The sequence below is a fragment of the Anastrepha obliqua genome, chromosome 1, assembly GCF_027943255.1.
Source record: "Anastrepha obliqua isolate idAnaObli1 chromosome 1, idAnaObli1_1.0, whole genome shotgun sequence".
In the NCBI taxonomy this organism is placed as follows: domain Eukaryota; kingdom Metazoa; phylum Arthropoda; class Insecta; order Diptera; family Tephritidae; genus Anastrepha; species Anastrepha obliqua.
In genome coordinates, this window is record NC_072892.1 from 137,588,566 (window position 1) to 137,614,096 (window position 25,531).

Sequence of the window (25,531 nt, forward strand, 5' to 3'; positions counted from 1 at the left end):
AGTTTTTTACTAAACAAAAAAAAAAATGACTTTGTGTGAACGAAATATTTATTTTAACCTCTACGCGATCCATCGCTTGTCCGCTTGTATACTGCAGCTGTTTAGCAACAATTATAAATCTCCAAATAGGGTGATTAATTTTGCGCCACATTGTATTATACAGTGAGTGACTTAGTGATAATGTCATCAAATATTGATAGTTGTTAGCTACATTTTTTTAAAATTAATTTTCGTTATTTTTTTATAATTCTTTTTATAATCTTTTTTTTTTAATTTTGTTTTATAATAAATGCGACATAAATTCTAGTTTCAAACTTTGTGCAAAATTTTTAAGCATTCATCCAATTTAGATCAAAATTGCATAACTAATTTTTTAGAAAAATTCTGGATATGCAGTTTTATAGTCTGTTTAATTCTTAAAATAAGGCACAAGTTTGAAGTACCCCTTAATTCTACCTGATTTTTCATAATTATTTTCCTTGACGGCGTTAAGCGTTTTCCCCATATTTTTTATCTAAGATTGCCTGTCATTTAAGCTACTGATGCTTTCCATTTCAATTCAACCGGGCTATTCGGGTCATGTTCTTCGATTTCGATGTAACTCAAATATGTTGCTCTCTGGTCAAAATAATGAGACACGTATTTTTTTGTTTGCCCGAAAAATTTTTTTTTCAAGAGTTATCGGCAATTTAGTTTTTCGGCTCAAACTCGATTTTTTTTAATTATTTAAGAATTTTTTTTTTAAATGCTCATAGTCAAAAATGAACCGATTTTAATAATTTTGGATTCAAAATGATCGCCATTACTTACACTAGCGATTTCATGTAGAAACAGTTGCAAAAAAGTAGTTGAAAATGTTTTATTTTGCAAAAAACAAAAAGTGCGAAACATGGTTTTTACTCAAAAATTCATTACTCAAAAACAACTCATTTTAGCTACTAGGCATTCAGCTCAATTAAAGTTTGAGATGTCGTTTTGATTTGGAAAAAGTTATAAAAAAAAAAAAAATACACTTTTTGAAATATTGAATTTCGAAAAAATTTCAATTTTTTTTCTTTTTTGCTAAATAAAAAATTTTCAACTACTTTTTTGCAATTATTTCTACATGAAGTCGCTCGTGTAAGTAATTACGATCATTTTGAACCAAGAATTATTAAGATCGGTTCATTTTTGACTAAGTTATGAGCATTTAAAAAAAAAAATTCTTATATTATAATTAAAAAAAATCGAGTTTGAGCCGAAAAACAAAATTGCCGATAACTCTTGAAAAAAAATTTTTTCGGGCGAACAAAAAAATACGTGTCTCATTATTTTGACCAGAGAGCAACATATTGAAGTTATATCAAAATCGAAGAGCATGACCCGAATAGCCCGGTTGAATTGAAATGGAAAGCATCTACTATCTATCAAATTATGTTCTTTTCTAAGTCATTATTTTATCTTCAAAATCGGATAACTGGAACTTTTTCTATGTCCTACCAGACTTGAAAATTTTGTAATGTGGTCTCCAAGAAAACAAAAAATATAATAATAATAATTCTGCCAAATAAAAATGTGTCGAACAGCAAGGTGCGTGTATTGTAAAGGAGGCCGCCAAATGTAAATATAGACGGCAATAAAACGCCCAACTTGACGGGCATGCCTTCCTCTTCTCCTTTTATTCATTTCCATTTTTAGTATTCATTAGTCTGTTAGTTGTGCAAAAAATCACACTTTCCTCTATTTCAATTTCAGTTACCAACACTAACAATGCGACACAATAACCGATTCCTGCACACATACACTAGTACATCGTGTTTATTGCTGATATCCCTGCTGGTTGCTTCACCTGCAGCTTTGACTGCCGCCAGACATTCGCGTTTGGATTTATCTCAAAATGCACAAGAAGCTGCTGCGGCAGCCAACTCAACGGCTGGCAATTTGCCTACTGCAAAACGACAACAAGCAGCAGCAGCAGCAACATTAGCAGACGATAAGGTAACATCAGAAGCAACAGCAGCAGCGATAGCGTTTGCAGACACAGCACCGAACGATCTTGCAAAGACGCAAGCAGATGCGAAACCTGTGGGCATAACCAACGGAGCTAAAAGCATTCAAAGTGTTTCTATGAAAGACGCGAAGACAACACCGCACCTAGAGAGCATTGATAAGTTGGATGCTCCTGCGGCCAACGAAAGTATGAGGGAAGATGAAGAGACATTGCAGAAAACAAAGGAATTGGCAAACGAGACCGTTGATGAGGAAATCGAATTTTTTGACAATAGCCTCGCGAATAGTGAAGAGAATCTTGAGAATAATATGCAAGACTGTAATGCTGATTTTATAGGTTTCGAAATTACAACTGGGTGAGTAAATTAGAAGAAACCCGATTTGGGTTAGGCTAAGTTAGATTAAATGGCTCGCCCCAAGCCAGGTGTGGGCAGCGCATTAAGATTGAAAGGTAAGGAAGTAAAGAAGATATATTCGAACAGTGACTATTTGGTGATAAGAAAAGTCTTCTGGAGGCGGCTAATACCCAATCTGATAGCTCTACCGAAGAGTAGCTACTACAGAAGAGATGCGAAGTAGATCCCGGTTAAAATCATTGCTCTTAACGAATAGTGTGGATTTTTAAAAAGCTCCCTTGCGCACCACGGATGGATTATCCGTGATAAAGCAATATTTTCACCCGGCCTTAATTGCGCTGGCTAGAGGCCAACCTATGTAAAAAAACAACAATGTGTGACCAAAGGAAACTCTTTTATGGGCAAACCATCTAATGGGCTTTATATAAAGCTAGTCTTACCGTCTCTTGTGAAGTCCTTGTTACCCCTCAGTTGGTATTAGTTTGATAGGTGAGTCAGGTGTTCCCTGACTTTATTCGATTGCATTACCAAGTTAGCTCAGTGTTTTACCGTGCAGAATAAATGTGGGCTACTTAAAGTAATTTCTTTGATGGCGGCTCCTTCCGGATGCAAATACTGCACTGACTTGGAAGTCTAAATTTTATTCTAATAGAGAATTCTTCTCCACTTGCCAAATCCGAGTTTCGAATGAACACCCGTTCACTCCATGTATGTATAACTGAGTTTTCTTAAAAAATTTTGATAAATTAATTAAAAAATAATAAAGACCGCGAATTTCGTCCTAAGTATTTCTCATCGGTAGGTAAAACATGCACCACCTCTGATTAGTCTTTCTCCGAAGAACACTCACTAGCTGTATAAGACCGTTATCACACCTATCCTTCATTACGGAACTTTAGTCTGGTGGGCGACTCTTGGCAAGGCTACCATTGGATACAGGCTTCAGAAGATTAAGCGTGTGGCGTTTGTATGTATCAGCAGTTCTCTTAGAACCACACCCTTTGATGCTCTGAGTGATCTTTTCTTTTAATCTCGCTTAGATTTAGTTGGTAAACGGAATGCAGGGAACACTGCTGCTCGTCTTGTCGCAACTAATCAATGGCGCGATTCAGGTGTTGGACACTCAGTCATGACACTCGGCTTGGGTCGAACTAATCCTGTTGACTATTGTTCGAATGAACTATACTTTAATAGGTTATTTAGTACTAGAATTCCAGCTAGACGTGAGTTGGTAGATAATAAAACTGGTCGATTAAACTGCTTACGATTACTCAAAGCTTCACGTTAAAGTTGGCTCTGGTGTCTACTATAAGAAGCCAAAAGTAGACGTTTTGGTTTGTCTCCCTAATCACTGTAACGTATTTTAGGCTACAATTTTAGCGATTAATGTGGTAGCTGTCTGGTTAGGCAAAAATGTACCCACCTTTAGAGAAATCTGTATTTATTCTGATAGCCGAGCATCGATTAGATCCCTTGGTGGGGATCACTAATTCTATCTGCTCGCAAGTGCTGGGCATCTCTTAACGAGATGGCGGAATATTTTCCCATCCACTTGAAGTGTGTGACAGGGCATAGTGACATATCAGGGAATAGTAAGGCAGACAAATTAACGAGAGAGAGCTCTATCCTCTCTTGGTACGGAGATTGTAGGTATACCCCACTCAACCTACAAACTGCGTGTTACAAGTACCATTGAAACTTCAGCCAATACGAGATGAGTTGATAGTCTAACATGTAACACTACTAAAAGAAATAGCCAGAATGGGACGTTGGGCGCTAAAAGGTGCTACTTAATCGGCCAAGGAAAAACGTCTCTATGTTGGTTGCTTTAATCACAGACCACCGACTCCTAGGTCGACATGCTCGAAGACAGAACGTACCTCATTTCGACTATTGGAGAAGCTGCAAGAATGAGGAAGAGTCTATAAGACATCTTTTTTGTCACTGTTTTGTCACTGCCCCGCGCGGCATGACACTAAGTTTAGATACTTTAGCTTATCGTTCTTGAATGATATTGCTGACCTTAGGGATATAAGTGTCAGTCAGATCAATGGTTTTGTACTTAACGAGGTTTAACGAGGAGTAGTAGGTAAACGGCTACTGTGGTATCACAATGGCTCGGCAACAGTCTAAGTAAGTTAACTTAGAGATCGACTGCCACTTCTACCTACGCCCCAACCTATGAGGTGCGCATGGATTATATTCGAAAAATAAGTAGTAACTAAAAGTGATATAAAGTGTACACCTTTTAGTCGAAGTAAAAAGTATAGTCTGTGAAGTGATCCACATAAATAGGAGTAGTAATCATATGTTAACGCCCTTAGTATGCCCCCGCACATTAAGAAGAGCTGATAACCATCTCATTTAATTAGTCAGATCGCCTCTTAGGCTCTGATGTATTTCACAGCCAAATCGAAATTTTTTAAGCAATGTAGGCCTTTATTGATATTCATATTGATGTATATATCTTCTTCTTCTTTTTGCGATAACCGATTACGCGATTTTGGCCGTGTTCAATAAAGCCAACCTGCAAATCTTTCGCAGCGTCTTTCTATCAAACACCCCAAAGGATGGAGGTATTGCTATCATCCAAGCTTTGAATAAACATCGGTTAACTTTATTTGGATTACTGATCATGGAAGCATTCTCGTGAATGAGACTGCAACTGAGTTAGCCAGGTAGAGTTTCTTAGTGGCCAATCATAAACTCCACAACATTCGCAACTTTATCAACTGCGCTCTCTGGTTTTATTATCTCCTACCAGCTGCTATCGCACTTAGCTGCTTCCTACGCGTTGAGCGCTTCGTCTCCATCTTAACCTTACCCTACCTAACAATTTCATATTTCAACTATTTACATATACATTTACATACATACATATTTGCTGACTTATCATTTCATGTGCTGACTTAACTAAATCTATGAATTTCTATGTTGCATCAATTTTTTCGTCCACAGCTTTGTCTTCTCCGCTCCCGGAAAAATGTTGAAATCATTGCCAGGCACTCTGATGCTGACCGATTGCTTGTCTGCCTGTCGGAAGGATGTTGCTTGCCGTGCAGTGAACTACGAGACTGGATTATGCGTACTCTTCTCGGCAAATGCTGACAAACTGCCAGGTTAGTGGGCAAAATACCAGTTACGGTATTTCCATGAAAGATAATTTTATATCACACATTGAGAAAATAGGAAAATTGTTAAATAAATAATGAGCGGCCGTCATAGCCGAGTGGGTTGGCGCGTAACTACCATTCGGAGTTCAGAGAGAACGTAGGTTCGGCTTGAAACTGTAGGTCCCTCCATTTGTGGGACAACATCAAGACGCATACCCCAATAGGCCAAACTCCCAAAAGGCCAATTATATATATATTTCAGGACAGAAGTGCACTCGGAGGTTTGTAATAATGTCTAATAACTTTATTAAATTAGGGACCTTCCAAGTGCATGTCTGTCTATATCTTTCCATAATGTAGACAGGGTTACGTTTAGTTTTTTTAGATTTTATATTTAAGGGGTGATTTTTTAACAGCTATAGGAAAGTTTTTCAAAAAAACACACGTAAAATTTAGAAATCGTACAGTCCATATAATTTAATGTTTGAAGATTATTTCATGCAAATGTTGACCGCGACGGCGCTTCCAAGGATCCATCCGCTTAGTCCAATTTTGGCATACTCTTTCCAATGTTTCGGCCGGTATCTCACATATAAATTCTTTAATGTTGTCTTCCAATGCGTTAATTGAAGCAGGTTTGTCTGAACAGACATCAGCTTTAACATAGCCCCACAAAAAATAATCTAAAGGCGTTATATCGCACGATCTGGGTGGCCAATTGACAGGTCCCAATGTTCACCGAACTCGCCTCTCAACAAGTCCATTGTTACGCGTGCTGTGTGGCATGTGGCACCGTCTTGCTGAAACCACATGTCATGCAAGTCAAGCTCTTGCATTTTCGGGAAAAAAAAGTTGGATATCATTTCACGGTAGCGCTCACTATTCACAGTTACGTTACGATTCGCAGCATCTTTGAAGAAGTACGGTCCAATGATACCTCCAGCCCATAAACCGCACCAAACTGTGACCTTTTCTGGATACATTGGTAGCTCTGCAATTCTTCTGGCTGACCTTCACTCCAAAATAGACAATTCTGCTTATTTACGTATCCATTGATCCAAAAATGAGCTTCGTAGCTGAAAACAGTTTTTCGATAAAAAAGTGGATCTTCGGCCAACTTTCCAAGAGCCCATTCAGCAAAAATTCTGCGTTGTGGTAGGTCGTTCGGCTTCAATTCTTGCACCAGGTGTATTTCGAAAGGCTTCACACCTAAATCCACTCCTAGTTTCGCAAAATTGTCCACGTTGTTGAGTAACAGAGGCCCAATTGCTGCGAACGGCGACGAATCGATAATTGATGGTCATCATTAACACTGGCCGATACAGCTGCGATATTTTCTTCAGTTCGCACTCTACGTAAGCGTGTTGGTGGTTTGATGTCCAATAATGTAAATTTGGTTGTAAATTTAGTCACAATAGCTCGAATAGCCGCCTCAGTGGGTCGATTAAACTGACCATAAAATGGAAGAAGCGGGTGATAAACTTTCTTAACAGAACACTCATCTTTATAATAAAATTCAATGATTTGCAAGCGTGGTTCGTTTTTAAGACGATTCATTGATAAATTATAGACCAAATTGAAGATGTTTGACAGTGAAACAAAACTCGAAACGTGCGTCAGCTGTTTAAACCAACTGTTTAAAAAGATAATAGCTAAAAAATCACCCGTTATTTGAGGCTTTGTACTTCGACCTCTTGATATTTTGTGCCTTCTACTCCTCACAGTACTTGATCCAAAGCCTTTCTTCTGGCTGCAAATGGCCGAGATGTCTCAACCTTATTTGCCCTATAGCAGTGCATTCAAGTAAGCAACACTGAGGAGAGAGTAAGGAAGGCAACATTGGCCTGCATGGATACAAGGGCGCCATTGGCAAAAGATCGCCTAGGGTTGTATTTTGGCTCCATAATACCATAATAAAGTCAATTATGCAGTCATTGTCTGGTGGAACTCACTGGAGAGGATAACATCGGTCAGCATTCATTGGGATCAGTGGGGTGTTTCGAGCTACTCCTATTCTAGCGCCTAATGTAATGTTAAATGTGGTACCTGTAGACATCGTAAGCAAAACTGCCGCTGCATGTACAGCAATCAGACTGAGAGATGCGGGCTTCAGGTTCAACCTCACTTACGGCCTGAGAAGCTTTGGATCAGTATGTACCCTCGTTTACTACAAGCGAAACTTTCCCCACTCATATCCCATCAAGGGAGCAGTGAGTTGGGTGCAAAATTTGGGGACAGCGCTGGGCGAACCTGTTCACGGATGGCTCGAAGTTGGGCGGTAAAGTCGGAGGAGGAGTATTTTAAAACAAGGAAGTCCCATCAGACTCAAACTCAGGTTACCGGATCACTACATTGTGTTCTAAGTAGAGGTAGCTGCTACAGTTAGGAAGGTAACAATTTTTTAAAGTAGAAAGCCAAGGGGCAATTATGGGGCACTCTTTCGGTTTCACTTTCGGCTGCATCAGAATTCTTTGACATAAGGCTAATCTGGGTACCTAGTCATAGTGACATTGCAAGAAACTGCGAAGTGGACGAGCTGTCCCCACAAGGGACATGTGAGGCAGCGTCCCCGCGAAAGTAGACGATCGGAATCTCCTTGACAACCTGCGATATACTCCTGGAAAGATGTGCTTCGCCTCAACTCAGCCAGCGCTGAGCAAGTACACAAACATGTAAGGTCGCGAAATCCTTCTGGTCATGTGGATCAGATGCGTTCTAAGGATATTCTGAGCATGACAAAATCTCAGCTCCCAAATTTCGTGGGCGGCCTCACGGGGCACTATCGCGAGGTATACATGCCGTGTGACTCGGAATTACTTCGAGTCCTTTTTGCGTGAGCTGTATGGAAGATGAGGTGGACCATCTCAGCACCTTCTCCTTAGCTGCACAACTCTCGCGGGACTAAGATTTAAACATCTTGGTTCTCAATTTTTCCCTACGCCTGCTTATATAGCCGGCTTAGCTTTCAAAAATCTGATGCACTTAATCAGCGGTATAAAGCGGCTAACGCAAACGAAAATTAGTGACCGTTCATAATCCCAAATACTCAACCCCCTCCTCCTTCCCCTCCACCTCTCTCCTTTCCTCCTATCGGTTTCCTTCACCTCTTTTCCCCCTGCAGTAGTTTCACAAATGATGAACTAAAACTTTCGTCCAAGTGGACCCACTTTCTGGGCAACCATTATAACCTAACTTAACCCAGTATTTTATTTAGTATTTTGTTTACAGCTGATGATCGATATTTCGTGTTTACAGATTTTGTTAATTTTTCCTTTTTTTCTTTGTTATTTTTTTATATTCTTACTAGGTGCCCTTGCCAAGTCGCAATTTCCTGTCTTCACACTTTATGCCCAAAAATCATGTCTCAGAATACGCCCCTGTGCACGAGACTGGAGTATTGATCGCGTCCAGAGCTATAAATTGAATGGCTATGTGAAGCGTACAATTCCAGTGCTGTCACGACAAGATTGCTTCGAGTTGTGTTTGGGCGAGGCGGAGTTCACATGCAGGTAAGATAAACGAATAAGAAAAAAACTACCAAGGCGCCTAATGATCGTAAGGTTTGAAATTTTATACGAGGGTTGCTATTTATATTGCTGGCTTCTTTACTAAGGCGAAATGAAAATTGCTGGTTGAAAATGATTTCGTTGTTTCTCTAACTATTTTCCACGATGTTTAATCAATAATCACGCAACTTTGCAAGCGTAGCTATGACTTTCACATTTCGAAGCTTAAGAATGGGTTGCAATATTGGAGGAACATCAGAACATAGGTGCCTTTACTAAAATTTGTATTTACTTGCGATTGTTGTCCTAATCCAAGCTGCGTTCGGCTAAATGCAACGTCAGCCCACTTCTTAGAATCCTTATAGTCCGTTTTGGCATATTTATCAATATAAGGAAAAAAACAATAAGTAAGGAAATACTAAATTCGGTCCCGACCGAGCTTCATATAACCCGCACATTTTTATAACATTTAATTTGGGCTGGCCGTTAATTTTTGAATCAAATTCATACAGCCCACGAAAAAAATATAGCACTTAATCATTTTAATCCATTTTGACTATTTTGTTTTTTTTTTTTTTGTTCACTATCTTTATTATAAAAGTGTATCAGTATCTAACCAAAAATATATAAAAATTTAACTTGAAAAATTATAAACATAAGAATTATAAATATAATAATTCGAACTTTATACAAATACCAGAAAAATTGCACATATTTTCATCAAAATTTCAAACTTTTTAATCAAAATTAAAAAAAAATTAATAATTTTTTTATTTTATCTTATTGTTTTAGCTTAAACTGCCAGAAATATGGTTGATTTTTTAAACTTTGTGTTTGCCCTTTTTTCTCCGTATGAGGAATGCTCGACATTTTTTTATATCGGAAAAATAGGCAACGTCGGTGGTGGAAAATGTTATCAAAAGTCAACGAAAATTTGGTGTTACTTGAAACTTTCTCTTTGTGATGCTCAAACTTAATGGACTATAAAACTGCTTACCCAATTTTTTTTATTGGGTTTGAACAAGTTTTTCATGTGTTTGCAAAGTTTTGTTTATAAACAAACACCAACAAGGTGAGATCGACGTCGAATCGACGCACATTCTTCATTGCTTCGCTCTATGAACTTTGTGAACAGATGTTTTTTTTTAAGTAAATCTCAGCAATTTAGAAGCGTTGTTTTGGCGTTAAACGATTCACGATACCAAACCTTATTGAACAGAAATGTCAACACATTCTCAGCCATTCTGAGCTTTCAAACCAAAGTTTTCGATATCGATAGTTTTTTTGCAGTTATAAAAGCATCCGATATTATTGTGTTGTTCTCTAGGGGCCAAGAAAAACTCTTGAGCGCATTTCTAAATATGAAATAGTGAATATAACTCTAAGTCCATCTACTTTTTGGAGGGCACGCTACAAAATTCAACAAAAACCAGGCCCGAAATCTGCCCCCCTTTGTATGCTGCTCAGTATTATTCTCACAAAGTACAAATAATTAAAATAAAACCAAAAAATTGTCAATTAATTATCTACACTTTTTCACTTAACGACAAAATAATCGCCACTAATACCTAATATTTATTTACTCAACATATTTATTTCAACTTATCTGCAACTCCACTAGCAGCCTCAATAACAAGCAAATTGCCAGCCAAACAAAGGATGGCTTATTTTTTAATTTTGCTGTCTGACATCAAGATAACAAAGGGAGTTTATAGTTTGCCACAAGCGCGCAACTATGCCACACACTCACTCACCACCAATCGTTTCAAGCGTTTCGACACTCTTCTGTCTACTCAACGATCGTGTTGATGCCTTTAATAGCAAATAATAATAATAATAATAGCACTCACTGAAAGAAAAGGGGGCAGGTAGAATGAAGAACAACATTTGGGAAAAAATATCGCACCATGACTTTGCTTTAAGTGGAGTATGCGGCGCTTTTCTCAGCCACGGCTAAGCCGTATCGTTTTTTTACTACCTTTTTAGTACTTTTTTATTATTGTAACTTACATATTTTTCTTATTTTTCTTTTATCAACTATACTCTTCATATTTTTTTATCTTGATTTGTTGTATTGCTTTTTCTTTCGCTACAGATCGGCCAACTATTATCGCCACACAAAAAGCTGCGAACTCTCCGAAATGGATCGCATTACTCTATCAGGCAGCAGTGCATTTCAATCGCTCGCTGCTGTCGATTATCTGGAGAATAACTGCGCCGATGAGCCGAATAAATTGTGCGAGTTTAAGCGCCTGCCTGGACGCATATTGAAGACGGTAGATTCAGTGTTTCAGGATATTGGCACCATCGATGAGTGCCGCGATTTATGTTTGAATGCGCCGTACAGGTGAGTAAGTCAGTGGCTGACATGACAATAACAGTAACAGGGCAAACAAGTAGACACCAAGGCAGCTTCATTGAGAAAATAATAAAAAAACACAAACAATAAAAAAAACTACCAAACATTGGATAAAACCACAAACCATACAGTCTGTCGCATAACAGCATAAACAAAAATATTTATTTGGGAAATTCTTACATGTACGGGTATGCGAAAATTCTACTGTTACTAAATATTTAAAGGCAATTCATTTTGGAGTTAGACCACGGCAAAAAAAGTGCACTTTGCGCATTTTTTTTTCAGCGCGGCAATGAAATAGTTCAAAATTCTGAAAAGGCCAGTTATTGTTTATGTTGTAGACAGTAACACTAATTTTTTTCAAAGGAGTGTAATATAAAATGGAGGTAGCTGCGCAGCTTTTTTTCGACAAAGCCTTTTTTGAAGGGCGGCTGACGGAACTGCCGAGCTGTATCCGAAATTTTTAATTAATGGTGAAAAAATGCTTTTTTTTGTTTTTACATGAATAGCTGTAAAAGTGCGTAGGATTTTTCTGATATAATATATAATTTTTTTTTAATTAAAAACACTTTTTCCAATAAATTAAAAAAAACTGATCAACATTTTTTTATAATTTTTCTTTTTTTCCAAATTTTTAGTTTCTTTTGTGATTTGTTAAAAAAATACCAAAAATGTTGTGGTTTTTTTTTATTAAATACCATTTTTTTATGAAAAATTTAGGGTACTTCATAAAAAAATAACCATAAAAATATGTTTGTTCCCTTTTCAACTTCCTTTTCCCTGCGAAAATAATACAATAGTTAAACTTTTTTCCCATGAAATACGACATCACCTTGATCAAAGAGTTCCTGAAATATATTCAGAAAATTTAAAATACTTGTACAATTTTATTCTTTAGAAGTGATATTGTCGCCTTTAAAGTACTCCCCATCAACTGCAACGCGCCTATGCCAGTATTTGATCCAGCTCTCGAAACATTTCTGGAACTCTATTTTCAGTTTAACCATCAGAGCCGCTTTCAATTTTTTCCTTTCATTTCTTTCAGCTGTTAAAACGCATTCCCCGTAGTAGTTTTTTGGCATGTCAGGTGAGTTCGATGACTGTGGGGTGGTATTCGTTTCGTTCTAGGTCAAAAATTCATGGATAATAATGGCACTGGTGTTTTCAAGTAATTCTTTCTTTTTCGGCGAATGGTTTCAAGTAAACTTCTCATAACGCCCAAATAATAGTCTTTATTAACTATCGGACATTCTATCGAACATTCGCCCAGACTCAGAGTAGAATTCTGCAAACACAGAGTTGGGGGCATTTTTCACCTTTCTCGGATACTCTGCCCAGCTCTTCGCATTATGGCTCGCATTAGTGACATTATTTTCTTCCTTAAATTGTATAAAGAAATTAAGTAAAATTTCTGCGAGCTCTATGACAGCTCTTTGGGCATCTTAATTACCTCGATTACAATATATCCCTTTGCCTGAGAGCCCAAATTTACAGCGCGATAATAAACCTGATCCTCCAAACCGTGTCCGAAGCTCGTGAGCTGATCAACTAGATCACGCGTATGAAATGGGAAAAGCACCTGCAGATTTTTTTCTTTGCCGCAGAAACTACTATTCCTAAAGTTCTTAATGCATCTGAAGCGCAACCAGGTGGAGCGTCGCTTTTGTAAAATGGGTTTGGACCTTAAGATTGAGCTTCATCAAGTGTGCTTCCAGGAAGATCATCCTGCCGAAGCAAATGCAGGTCATCAGACCAAAAACTAGACATATGCATATCTCATAGAACAGGGTCTCATCATCTTCTAAGCATATTTCTCATAAATCCGGATTTCTTACCCCAACTGTTCTGAGGTACCTGCGCCAAAAATATTTCTCAAATGGCGTTTGCTCAATATCAGTAGAAATTTCGTTGTGTGGGGCGTGACGGGACATTCAAAACTATCGCCAGGAATCGAGACTTTCCAAATTGCCAATAGTACAGCTTTGTACGTGGCTCAGTTACATCCGACAGCCGGTCGTGAGCCAATGAATTTCTAAACAGAACCAGTAAGTAGGTGAGACAGCTTTTTCATTGCCCTTAACATCTATGTATATGCCCTCCTACTTAAATAAGAGGGCTAGCTCAGGTTGCAAAGACCTCGCAGTCTGCAATGGCACTTCCATCAACTCTTCATCGCAGAACACTAGATATCTTTTGAACAGCACATCAAATCGCGGTATGTTGACCTTAGAATATCAATCTTGAAACAAAAAGGTGTGAGTTTAGTAAAAGTTTACCCCAGTAAACTATATTCAATCCGTCGAGGCACAATTGCAGGGTGGCTATCACATGCTTCATTTAGCCTGAATAAAATCTTAGCCGACAGTTTATCCTCGAACCTTGGGAAATGGCATAAGTTCTTAGTGCCCCTATTTTTAGGATGACGTCGAGCTTGGTCAAGCATCTAATAAAGGTTGTTCGCGCTGTACGTACTTTTATGGACGTATTATATTGCTATGTTCACTCCTGGGGGATTATCGTAAGAAGAATCGGTTAGCGAGTTTGTTAAAAGATGCAGCTGAAGTAATGCTAATAAACAAACTTTTTTAAAATGTCACTATGACGCCATTTTCTTTCTATCACTCCTCTAATCCTCACGTCTCTTTTTATGTGCTCCTCACAGATGCCACTCCTACGACTATGGTGACACTGGCGATATGGTGTGCCGCCTTTCACATCACAGCCGCATCACGCTCACTGACATACAAGATCCCTACCTGGATGTGCCCGAAGCAACAACCTACGAACTCTCATCTTGTTACAATGTGACCATCGAATGCGGTGCAGCCGATATGATTGCGCGCATACGCACTTCAAAACTCTTCGATGGCAAAGTCTACGCTAAAGGCTCGCCCAAATCCTGCGCGGTCGATGTGAAGAACGCACTAGACTTTGAAATACGAATGGGCTATCAAAATCTCGAATGCAATGTACACCAAAGCAGCTCTGGGCGTTACATGAACGATGTGGTGATACAACATCATGACAAAATTGTTACTTCCTCCGATTTGGGCCTAGCTGTTACCTGTCAATACGATTTAACGAACAAATCGATTACGAACGAAGTGTTGCTAGATGTCAAGGATGATTACGAACCAGCGTTGAGTGAGGAAGTAATTGTCGATTCACCGAATGTGCTTATGAAGATCACCTCACGTGATGGTACCGATGTGATGCGTACGGCTGAGGTTGGTGATCCGTTGGCGTTGAAGTTCGAGATACTTGACGCTCAAAGTCCATATGAAATATTTGTGCGTGAACTTGTTGCCATGGACGGTAATGATAATGCGGAGATTACCCTCATCGATTCGAATGGTTGCCCAACAGATCATTTTATAATGGGACCAATCTACAAGAGCTCGACGTCGGGAAAAATTTTACTCTCACACTTTGATGCATTTAAATTTCCCACATCTGAGTTGGTACAATTCCGCGCTCTTGTCACACCCTGTATGCCAACATGCGAACCGGTGCAGTGCGATCAGAATGAAAATGGCGGCGAATACAAGTCGATGGTTTCGTATGGGCGTAGAAGGCGTTCACTGAATGTGACAGGTGAGTAGGCTGGGTGTGTGAGTGGCGAGTGGTTTTTGTAAGAAAAGTTGCAAGTTGCTATAATACGTTTTTGAATTTGAATGCGACATATGCTGGGTAACTCGGTTTTTAAAAACCTTCGAAGTAGGGCAAAAAGTAAGGTGAATTTGGTTGTAAAATGAAAAATCTTTATTTATTCTTGTAAATCAATTTCATCCCCTTCAAAATAATCCCCTCTCGATGAAATACACTTATGCCAACGATTTTTCCAATCCCCGAAACATGCCAAATAGTCCATTTCCGGTATAGCCATCAGCACCTTCTTCGATTCAGCTTTTATCTCCTCAATTGACTCAAAACGCGTTCCCCGGAGTGGTCTCTTGAGTTTTGGGAATAGCCAGAAGTCACACGGAGCCAAATCAGGCGAATACGGTGGTTGCGGAACGATATGCGTGGAATTTTTGGCGAAATGGTCACGAAGAACGAGTGCAGTGTGAGACGGTGCATTATCGTGATGCAAAAACCAAGAGTTGTTGGCCCATAATTCTGGTCTTTTTAGATGAATTGCTTCACGTAAACGACGCATAACGCTCAAAAAAATTCCTTATTAACAGTTTGGCCAGGTGGAAGGAATTCATAGTGCACCACACCACGAAAATCGAAAAAAACTGTCATCATGACCTTTATTTTTGAACGACTTTGGCGTGCTCTTTTCGGTCAGGCTTCGCCTTTAGCACTATATTCGCTTGATTGGTCGGTTGTTTCAGGGTCGTAAGCATAAGTCCAAGTCTCATCTCCCGTAATGATGCATTTGAGCTTATCCTGATAGTCTGAAAGCATTGTTTCACACACATCAACGCGACGACTTTTTTCCAAGAAATTGAGAGTTTTCGGTACCAAACGAGATTTGACTTTTCGTAGGCCCAAATGGTCTTTCAAAATGGTTTTCACAGATCCTTCTGATATTCCGATCATATCAGAAGGTCTTTAACAGTCAACCGACGATTTTTGAGCACTAAGTCCTTCACTTTATTGACGTGTTGGTCATCTGTTGACGCCGATGGTCGTCCGGAGCGCTCCAAGTCATCAACACGTTCTCGACCCTCTTTGAAGTCTTTGTAAAACTTATAAACAGTTTTCTGTGACATGGTCGAATCACCAAATGCCTTCTGCAACATGCTAAACGTTTCCGCAGCCGAAATTTCATTCCGCAAACAAAATTTGATGGCACTTCTTTGCTGATTCAAATCATACGTTGTAAAAATCGAAAAATGCACTCTTGGTCGCTTGGTGAACACAAGCGTAAATATATTACTGATAATGACATTCACATGAAAGTTGGCCCCGATGTTATTAACAGTGCTGCCAACTCATGAAAAAAATAACTCGAGCGAAATTTTAATCCTGCGAAGTTTGACAAATAAATTCACCTTACTTTTTGCCCACAGTAAGTGAGAGTTCGAATAATTTTACAATCAAAAATTCTGAGAATTTTAAGTATTATTTTATTATTTTAACATACTTTTGGGGGATAATGCATTGTTTTAACAGTAGATCCAAATGTCATTTTTAATGATTAATTAAAAAAGATGTTAAATACAAAAATTATATGCAACTGTTTTTAATGATATATAATATCATAAATTTTGAAAGACTTAATTTCGTTTATTTTATTTTTTTTAATAATTTAACTGTAGATCTAAATGACTTTCTTATAGATTAAATACAATTTTTTTTAATTAAATTAAAGTTTATAAAACTAACATAAAAAATCAAAAATTTCGCTTGAGCTTATTTTGCTTATTTAAATTTTTGTTTTTTGGTATTTTTTCGATTCTTATGATTATTATTTAAAATAAAATTTTGATATTTCTTAATTTAAATTTTTATTACGGGAATTTAAGATCTATTTTAAACAGTTTTATTGTAAACGGTTTTAAAACAAGAGGTGTTATCCGGCCAGTCCATAAGTTCGTGCGTTTTTTAAAGGTGGTTTTAAAATTAATAAAAAAGATGTTTAAAGTATTTATTAATCAATAATATATTTTCCTTCATTATTTACAATGTTTAAGCAAATTTTTAATTACCTGCTCCAAAAATTGTTTGTCCTTGGAGCCAAAATACGCTTCGATATCCCTTTATATAGCTTCTTTTGAGGAGTTGTTCTTGTTACTCATATGGGATTGAAGTCCACGGAAAAGGTGATAATCACAAGGTGCAATATCCGGAGAGTATGGTGGATGCGGCATTAGCTCCCATCCGAGCTCGTTCAGCTTGCCTAATGTTTGCCTTGCGGTATGAGGTCTTCCGTTGTTGTGTTGAAACAAAACTTTGCGTCTATTCACTAAAGATTTTTTAAGTTCCTCATTCAGGTTTGAAAGCTGATGGGAATAATAATCAGCAGTTATCGTATGGTTTGGTTCCGGATGATCATAATAAACAATACCGGTCATATCCCACCAAATAGACACGAGAATCTTCTTGGAGTGAAGGCCATCTAGGGGTCGGTTCTGGTGTTTCATCTTTATCTAACCATTGGCGTTTGCGAACAGGATTATTGTAAAGGACCCATTTTTCATCACCAGTAATGATACGGTTCAAAAAACTTTCATTTTCTAGCCGTTGCAGCAGCTGAGAACACACATTCACTCGCTGCTGAAGGTTGGTATGCGGAACCCATTTTCACAGCTTTGAAACCTTTCCCAACTGAACCAGGTGCCTGTGAACTGTTCCATGCGATGAATTTAACCTCTGAGCTATCATATCGACGGTCAAATTTGGCTCAGCTTCCACGAGTTCGAGCAAGGCGTCGGTGTTAAAGACTTCAGGACGACCAGCGCGCGGGGCATCCTCCACGTCGCAGTCACCACTTCGGAATTCTGAAACCCACTTTTGCGCAGTCCTTACACTCACGGTATCTTCTCCGTGAACAGTGTTTATTTCTTTAAAAAAGTACAAAATATGCCTCTTATACGAGTTCGAAGATTCCATTTTATTTTTTAACAACACGTGCTTCTATCCGGGATTGAAATCACTTCTTGAATGCACAATTTATGAAAGAAAATATAAATAGTTCCGTTATATTCCGCGAATAATTTGTTGTATGCAAAAATCGTACAAAAGTGAAATCATGGGTAAAATACGCACGAACTTATGGACTGGCCTGATATTTCGATATTCAAAGAAAAATGTAATTTTTAATATAAATGATCGGGTGTTTATTTCATTATAAAGAAGAAGGTTTGCCGTTAATAGTCCTCGATTGCCTCACGAAGTCCATCTTTGAGGCCTTAAATCGACCCTGGGCTGTTGGCGTAGACTTTCTCTTTCTCGTGACCCAAAAGGGAAATTTGTGAATTCAAGAACATATAAAAATCATTTTTTTAGGTCGTGAATTTTTTTTCTCCAAGCTTTTGTTTTTCTTCTTAAAAATATAATATTTCTCTCCTTTTTTTTGGGCTTATTCATTGCATTTCTAAGAAAGAAGTATTTTTCTACAAAAGTATTAAAAAAAATTTAATTTCAATTTTTTCCTAATTTAACATCCATTGATTATTTCCTACCATTTATTTCCTTTTTTCTCCCCTCTTTTACTCCTCTTCATGCAGGTACATTTGCCGGCACTGTACACAGTAGCAACGCACAGAACCAACAGCAGCTAAAACCGGTGCAACAGCAAAAACGCTTCGCGCGACAACAACATTTACACTTGCGAAGTAGACGTGCAGCAGCTGTCTCGATCACCAAAAGCCAGCCTAGCCAAGACGATATGCTGTTGGTGCAATCAATTCAGATCACTGACAAATTTGGCTTCGACAAACTACAACAACAACAAAAGCAGACCAAGTTAGCACCAAATGCTCGTAACGTTAGCGAGCGCAATGATGATGAAGCAGAGCAGGGCCACTGTGTTAATGCGATCGGTAAGTAATGCACAATGTCGGCGGTCAAACAGTTGGCTAAATAGGTGCATGAATGTATTGTAAACAGAACCGGGAAGACGTGTAAACACCAAGCACCACTAATACATATGTATGTAGCACATTTCCCTTAACAGCGAGAAGAAAATAAACAGAAAACCACTTGTAAGAGAGTGACAGGTTTTTTAAGCGATTGCAACACTCACATGCGATCTACCGGGCTTGAAATAGAATTGAATAGAAATCGACAACAAGAAGAAGTGCAGGGTGTCGGATAGGTTTTATATTTGAAGTTTCTCGTGATTTGTATATAACTGCTCGTCGTAGATTTTTTTTACGTTACAATATTCAACGTTTGCGTAATGCCGCAAGTGAAGATTTGATGCGTTCATGGGTGCGAAGGTGCCGCGCAACAAGTTCAGTGGCAAGCAGTCCACGATCGGGCCCCAACATTGTCAAGCAGTGGAAGAATTGAACCACATTTGTTTGAAAATCGTTGAGAGCAAGCAATATTTGTGGACGGTGTCTCTTATCAGCGCATACTGAACGATCATTTTCTGCCAATAATGAGCGAATATCCTTCCCTCTGTGCACATAAATGGTTTCAGCAAGATCACATCAGGCCTCATACAGCCAGCGAGGCCATGGCGTGATTTCTTCCTTAACAAAGTGGTAAGTCGTTTCGGTGACATATCATGGCCATTCCGGTCGCCCGATCTTACACCTATCGAGTTTTTTTTGTGGGTTACCTCAAAAGTAAAGTTTATTAAACAAATCCAGTGGCCATCTCAACTCTAAGTGAAAATATCGGTCGCAAGGTTAATGGCATACCGACATCACTTCTTTCAGCGAGTGACACGGAGTGCCGCGGCCAGATTACAAGAGGGTATCCAATGTAACCGTCAACATTTAGAAACAATAATTAAAAAATAATAATAATATCCGCACTTGCATTCTTTCTAATAGTAATTGAAAACAACTTCTACAGCTAGTATCCCTTTTTTAATTTAGCTTTTATTTCCTAATTCTAATACCGAACCCCTGCACTTAGTAGTATATTAAATGGTAAACAGATACGCCTGCATAGGATCTCCCTGTGCTCATCCTATTCAAGCCTCTTTGTCAGACAGTTTTAATGATATCGAAATGATAAATTTATAGAAAGTTGTTGGGCATACCTTGAAAACTAGTACGTCTGATTGGCATAACTTTAGCAAACATTTGGGCAAAGCTGAGGATCGAAGATAATGTCATAATGTCACCGACCAGGATCTCAGGAGATGCGCTTGCATCCCTGCTTTTAACCTGGTAATAAGGATCTGCAAGAAACATTTATGCGTCTAGTGATTCTAGGATGGTAGGACTTCTCATCAACTAAGAAAAAACCAAATGTATGGAAGGTGCAGCGCGCAACGCAACACATAACTTACAAGTCTGCGGCTATAGCTCCGAAATTGTCAATGAATTTAGGAACCTTGGAGTTGTGCAGGAGCTGTGCACAGAAAGATACATCTATTGACATACAAGAAAGGTCGCAACCTGTAAATAAAATTTACTTCGCGCAAAACTGATGAAGTCGAGATTTCTTTCTAGAAACCAGAAACGAATATACAAAACTGTGATAAGACCTACCCGCACATACGTGTGCGAAGTCTGGGTGCTGAAATTCAATGAAACCGATCAGTTAAATTGTGCTGAAAGAAAGATTGTAAGAAAAATATATGGACCAGTATGACGAGTTAGATGCACTTATCAGAGTTGAAAGTGTAATTTGGTACATCAAAGCGCAAAGGGTTCGAAGGTACGGTCATATTCTACGAATAAGCAACGATATAGCTATAAAAAAGATCTTCGAAACAAATCCACAAGGCGACAGAAGCAGAGGCTGGTTAAGAAAGCGATGGTCAGATGACATTGAAGGCGACTTTGGGTTATTGTCCTATCTGATATCAAACGAAAAGCTGATGACCGAGTGACGTGAAGGTGAATTGCAACAGAAGCAATGGTTCACCTCGTACTGTGATGTTTTGACGATGATGATGATGATGATATAGTAAATTTATGCTTCGCTTACCACATAGAACTCCCCATGTGTGATTGTGAGAAGCCAACTAGAGAGGCCATCTATTTCTTGAGTTCATGAAAATGCCATGCTAGAGTTGTTTCGTTTTTTTTTTACAAAAAAAGGTAGGGGAAATGTGCGAACGAAGTCGAACCGCGTTTTAGTGGTCGAACGTAGCCAAAGCCGAAACCGAAATTTGGTCGAACTTTGCATTTAAAACATTTAAGTACTTAACAAATGTTTCCATATCATATAATTCTACGTCACTCTTTCTCTCTCTCTCTCTTCCTCTCTCTCCATTTCAGGTCTTATACTAACTATTACGGTTTTCTTGCTCACACAACTTGCTGTTATCGCCGTTTGGAGCCATCTGCGCCAGCAACATCGGCAACCTTACACCAGTGAAACTCTCAGCAGCTCATCAACTTACGTCACACGCAAAAGCCCTTCGTCAAATAATTCAACGTTAATGCCTAAAAGCGTGCCAAAAACGAGAACAGAATCGCTGAGTAAGGTTTATGATAGAGCTTTCGATGGACGACATGGGCGCCAATTTTAAAGGAGCAACAGAATTGCACTAAATGTGAAGAAGTGAAATAAATGATAAAATATAAAAAATACATAAGCAGAAGTAGTTGTGTTGAAAGAAAGATTAAAGTAAAAGTGAATACGAAATAGTTAAAATTTTGATTAGAAAAAAAGTAATATTTTTAATAATAAGAATAAAATAAGCTAGAAATGTGCACGCTATTAATATTGCAACAAAAAAAAAACTAACAATTAAATTTAAATAAATCAGCTGAATAGAAGTGCCTAATACAGATGATTTCGAACTGCTGACGTCATTGTCACAAAATTTGCATGTTGAATACTTTATGCTAATGACTGACGTAGAATGAAAAGTAATACATTTTTAGTATAAAAATATATCATGATATTATTTCGTATATTTTACGCGCCACCTTACAACGAAAACTACAACTGCAATCATTATTTTCGTACAACATAAATATGAAGAAGTTTCAGTGATGCATTTACAGCCCCAACTCCCCTGAATCGCATCCAGGCGCCTTTAATGAATAAGAACCGTTAATAAAAAACAAAAAACAAAATATATTAAAATATATGTAGATGTATGTGTAGTGTATATATTTTTAATTTAGTTAATAATTTATATATGTGAATGAGTTAAATAAATACGAATATGAGTTAGACAATAAATTTGCATTTTTTCTGATTATTAATATGGAAAATATTATTTTGCCAAATAACTCACAAAATCGCAGGTAGGATAATTCTAGCAAAGTACAAAAGAAAAGTAAAGGGTCTTTCGAAAGTGGCGCAGAGATGCCAGTAGTAAATAATTCGTAGACGGTATCTTTTTTATGTCGTCTTTGATAGTTGCCAAGTGGACAGTTGTACAAGTTTACGATAGAACAATGCGTTAAAAATATTAAAACTTATCATGAAACTGGTCGATCTTTAAGAGAAACATATCGCGAAATTCGCGAATTTTTGATCGAAGTAATCATACGAAAGAGTTGACAATTCAATAGTTGGTGAATAAATTGCAAGAAACTGGTTCTGTCGAGGATAGAAAAAGGGCAGATGAATGGAAGAAAGAAAACTGGACGTTCTGTTGTTCTGTTGAGTGTATTAATGCTGTAGCACAAAGTGCTGCTGAACGACCTACACCCATCAACATCGATACCTCACGGTCTCAACAATTTGGCATTCTAGAAGTGGTCTAGAACTTTCAAAAATCGTTTTTTTTTATTTCGTAAGTATAGGCTTTTAAGAATATATTGTAAAATTTTTTTAGGGATATTCAGAGTCAGATTCATCACGCGGTCATCTCAAAACTTTAAACTCAATTATCTCAAACGTACTTTTTTCGGTCTGGTGTTGTCAAACAAAAAAAAAAAAACAAAAACTATACAACCGAAGCGTCTGAAATAATAATATGTTGTTCACAACATCAATGGCTATCGCCCGTACTAGAATCATATTTTTATTTCATTTATTACGTATTTTTTTGATAAATGTATTTTGATAAAAAACTGAAGAAAACCCCGAGTTTTAGAGTGTCAAATTCAAAACCACGCCATTTTGCAAACATTCTTTTTATTCTAGTACTAGCAAACCCGGCCCCCTTCGCTGGGCACACTAAAATAGAATAGATATGGTTTAGAACAGAAAATATATGCTTTTCATATTATTTATTTCTTTATTCTTTATTCAAGCGCTTTGGCATTAACAATATTTTTTGTTTTTCTATTTGTTTTTGAGTAAATATAAAATATAAATTGAAAATCAGGAAAAAAGAAGATTGTTTTTAAATTTCAAATCAACGCATATGATCATCCATGAATTTTTCGTTTCAATTTATATGTTTTATTAAGCATTGGAGTTTTTTAACCATTATCCATTTATATTTTTCAAAAAAAAAAAACGAAAAAAATTTTTTTTCCACGAACACATAATTTCATTCGGATTTCACATTAAATTCTCAAATTTCGTAAGAAATTATTCACTGTTCCAAAATCCACTCCAAAAAAATTCACAAACAATTTTTACATGTTGCACTTACTTTTTCCTTATGGCATCCAAATCAGAAAGAAATATTGACACATTGTAACTCACACTGTCAATTTGACAGTTCAGTTCCGCCCCAAGCGTTAAAAAAGTAAGCGACATTATGGCTGGTTCAAAAGAACGATGTACCCGTTGCCAGTGCTCCGAATTACAACCACATTTTACGAAACCCATTTTCAATACTTACTTAACAATGTGCGTAAGTTTGGTTTAATTCGGTGCAAAGACACGGCGGGTCCACGTTTTGGCATATATTTCGAGACCCTAGTCATCAATAGGTATGAAAATTACCCCGTATTAAAGCACTTATCAACAGCTTTCATTTGATACCCATATTGTACATACACAACCAAAGGTTACCCGGGTCCACGTTTTGACCTATATCTCGAGTCCCCAGTCACGTAGCGGCATGAAAAATACTTTGTACTAAAGTAGTCACCAACAGCTTTCATTTGATACCCATATTGTACATACACGTCCGAAGGTTACCCGGGTCCACGTTTTGACCTATATCTCGGGACCCTATCTACCAATAGGTATTCAAACTATACGGAAATCATCTTCAATACCTACTTAACAATGTGTGTAAGTTTGGTTTAATTCGGTTCAAAGACACGGCGAGTCCACGTTTTGGCATATATTTCGAGACCCTAGTCATCAATAGGTATGAAAATTACCCCGTATTAAAGCACTTATCAACAGCTTTCATTTGATACGCATATTGTACATACACAACCAAAGGTTACCCGGGTCCACGTTTTGACCTATATCTCGAGTCCCCAGTCACGTAGCGGCATGAAAAATACTTTGTACTAAAGTAGTCACCAACAGCTTTCATTTGATACCCATATTGTACATACACGTCCGAAGGTTACCCGGGTCCACGTTTTGACCTATATCTCGGGACCCTATCTACCAATAGGTATTCAAACTATACGGAAATCATCTTCAATACCTACTTAACAATGTGTGTAAGTTTGGTTTAATTCGGTTCAAAGACACGGGGAGTCCACGTTTTGGCATATATTTCGAGACCCTAGTCATCAATAGGTATGAAAATTACCTCGTATTAAAGCACTTATCAACAGCTTTCATTTGATACCCATATTGTACATATACAACCAAAGGTTACCCGGGTCCACGTTTTGACCTATATCTCGAGACCCCAGTCACAGAGCGGCATGAAAAATACTCTGGACTAAAGCATTCACCAACAGCTTCCATTTGATACCCATATTGTACATACACAACCAAAGGTTACTCGGGTCCACGTTTTGACCTATATCTCGAGACCCCAGTCACAGAGCGGCATGAAAAATACTCTGGACTAAAGCATTCACCAACAGCTTCCATTTGATACCCATATTGTACATACACATCCGAAGGTTACCCGGGTCCACGTTTTGACCTATATCTCGAGCCCTATTTCCAAAATAAAATATAATCCATGTTACTCGTGGATGATGTAGCTTTCGAATGGTGAAAGAATTTTTAAAATCGGTCCAGTAGTTTTTGAGCCTATTCGTAACAAACAAACAAACAAAGTTTTCCTCTTTATAATATTAGTATAGATGAACATAGCTCCAGTCATACTGATTAATAATTTTTTTGATTTTTGTATTCCATAAAAAAAAAAATAGAAGAGCCAAAATGGACAACAACGGGAGGGTCAGCATCAGCGCCATAATGATTTAATTAAAATTAAAAAAAAAAAATTTCCAATTTTGTATGTAAAAGAAGTTAAATAAAGAGCCTTAAAAATTTAAATAAAGTTTTTAATTTTTTTATTGAAAATACCCAAAATTTTCGAGCTCTAGACAACCAGGACCCCATTCACATATCATTGTTAAGAGCCGTCTGTTCGCAAGGGCCAAATATGATTGATGTACAACAACATTTGCACAATTCATAAATCTTCCTATAGGATGATTAATTTTGTGCCATCTTATATTATTTGTATAATGTAGAGTTCATTTTAAGAAAGACTTTCCTTTAGCTGAACAGGATTAAAATCATGTAATTATTAACATTTATTCCTATTTATAAAGTTGAAAATAC

General features: G+C 37.7%; 1 protein-coding gene across 1 annotated transcript; it reads left to right on the top strand.

Annotated features, from left to right (window-relative positions):
- The first annotated feature begins 1,749 nt into the window (after positions 1-1,749).
- Positions 1,750-21,437, top strand: LOC129237407 (uncharacterized). The gene is made up of 7 exons (XM_054872138.1): positions 1,750-2,345; positions 5,304-5,464; positions 8,766-8,967; positions 11,060-11,311; positions 13,986-14,917; positions 18,505-18,819; positions 21,184-21,437. The coding sequence occupies exons 1-7, from the start codon at positions 1,750-1,752 to the stop codon at positions 21,435-21,437; spliced, it is 2,712 nt and encodes a 903-aa protein (XP_054728113.1).
- Positions 21,438-25,531: the final 4,094 nt, after the last annotated feature.

Coding starts and splice junctions, on each gene's coding strand:
- LOC129237407 (XM_054872138.1), top strand. CDS start 1,750: ATGCGACACAATAACCGATTCCTGCACACATACACTAGTACATCGTGT. Junction 5,465..8,765: donor AAATGCTGACAAACTGCCAG/GTTAGTGGGCAA, acceptor TATTCTTACTAG/GTGCCCTTGCCAAGTCGCAA. Junction 18,820..21,183: donor CCACTGTGTTAATGCGATCG/GTAAGTAATGCA, acceptor TCTCCATTTCAG/GTCTTATACTAACTATTACG.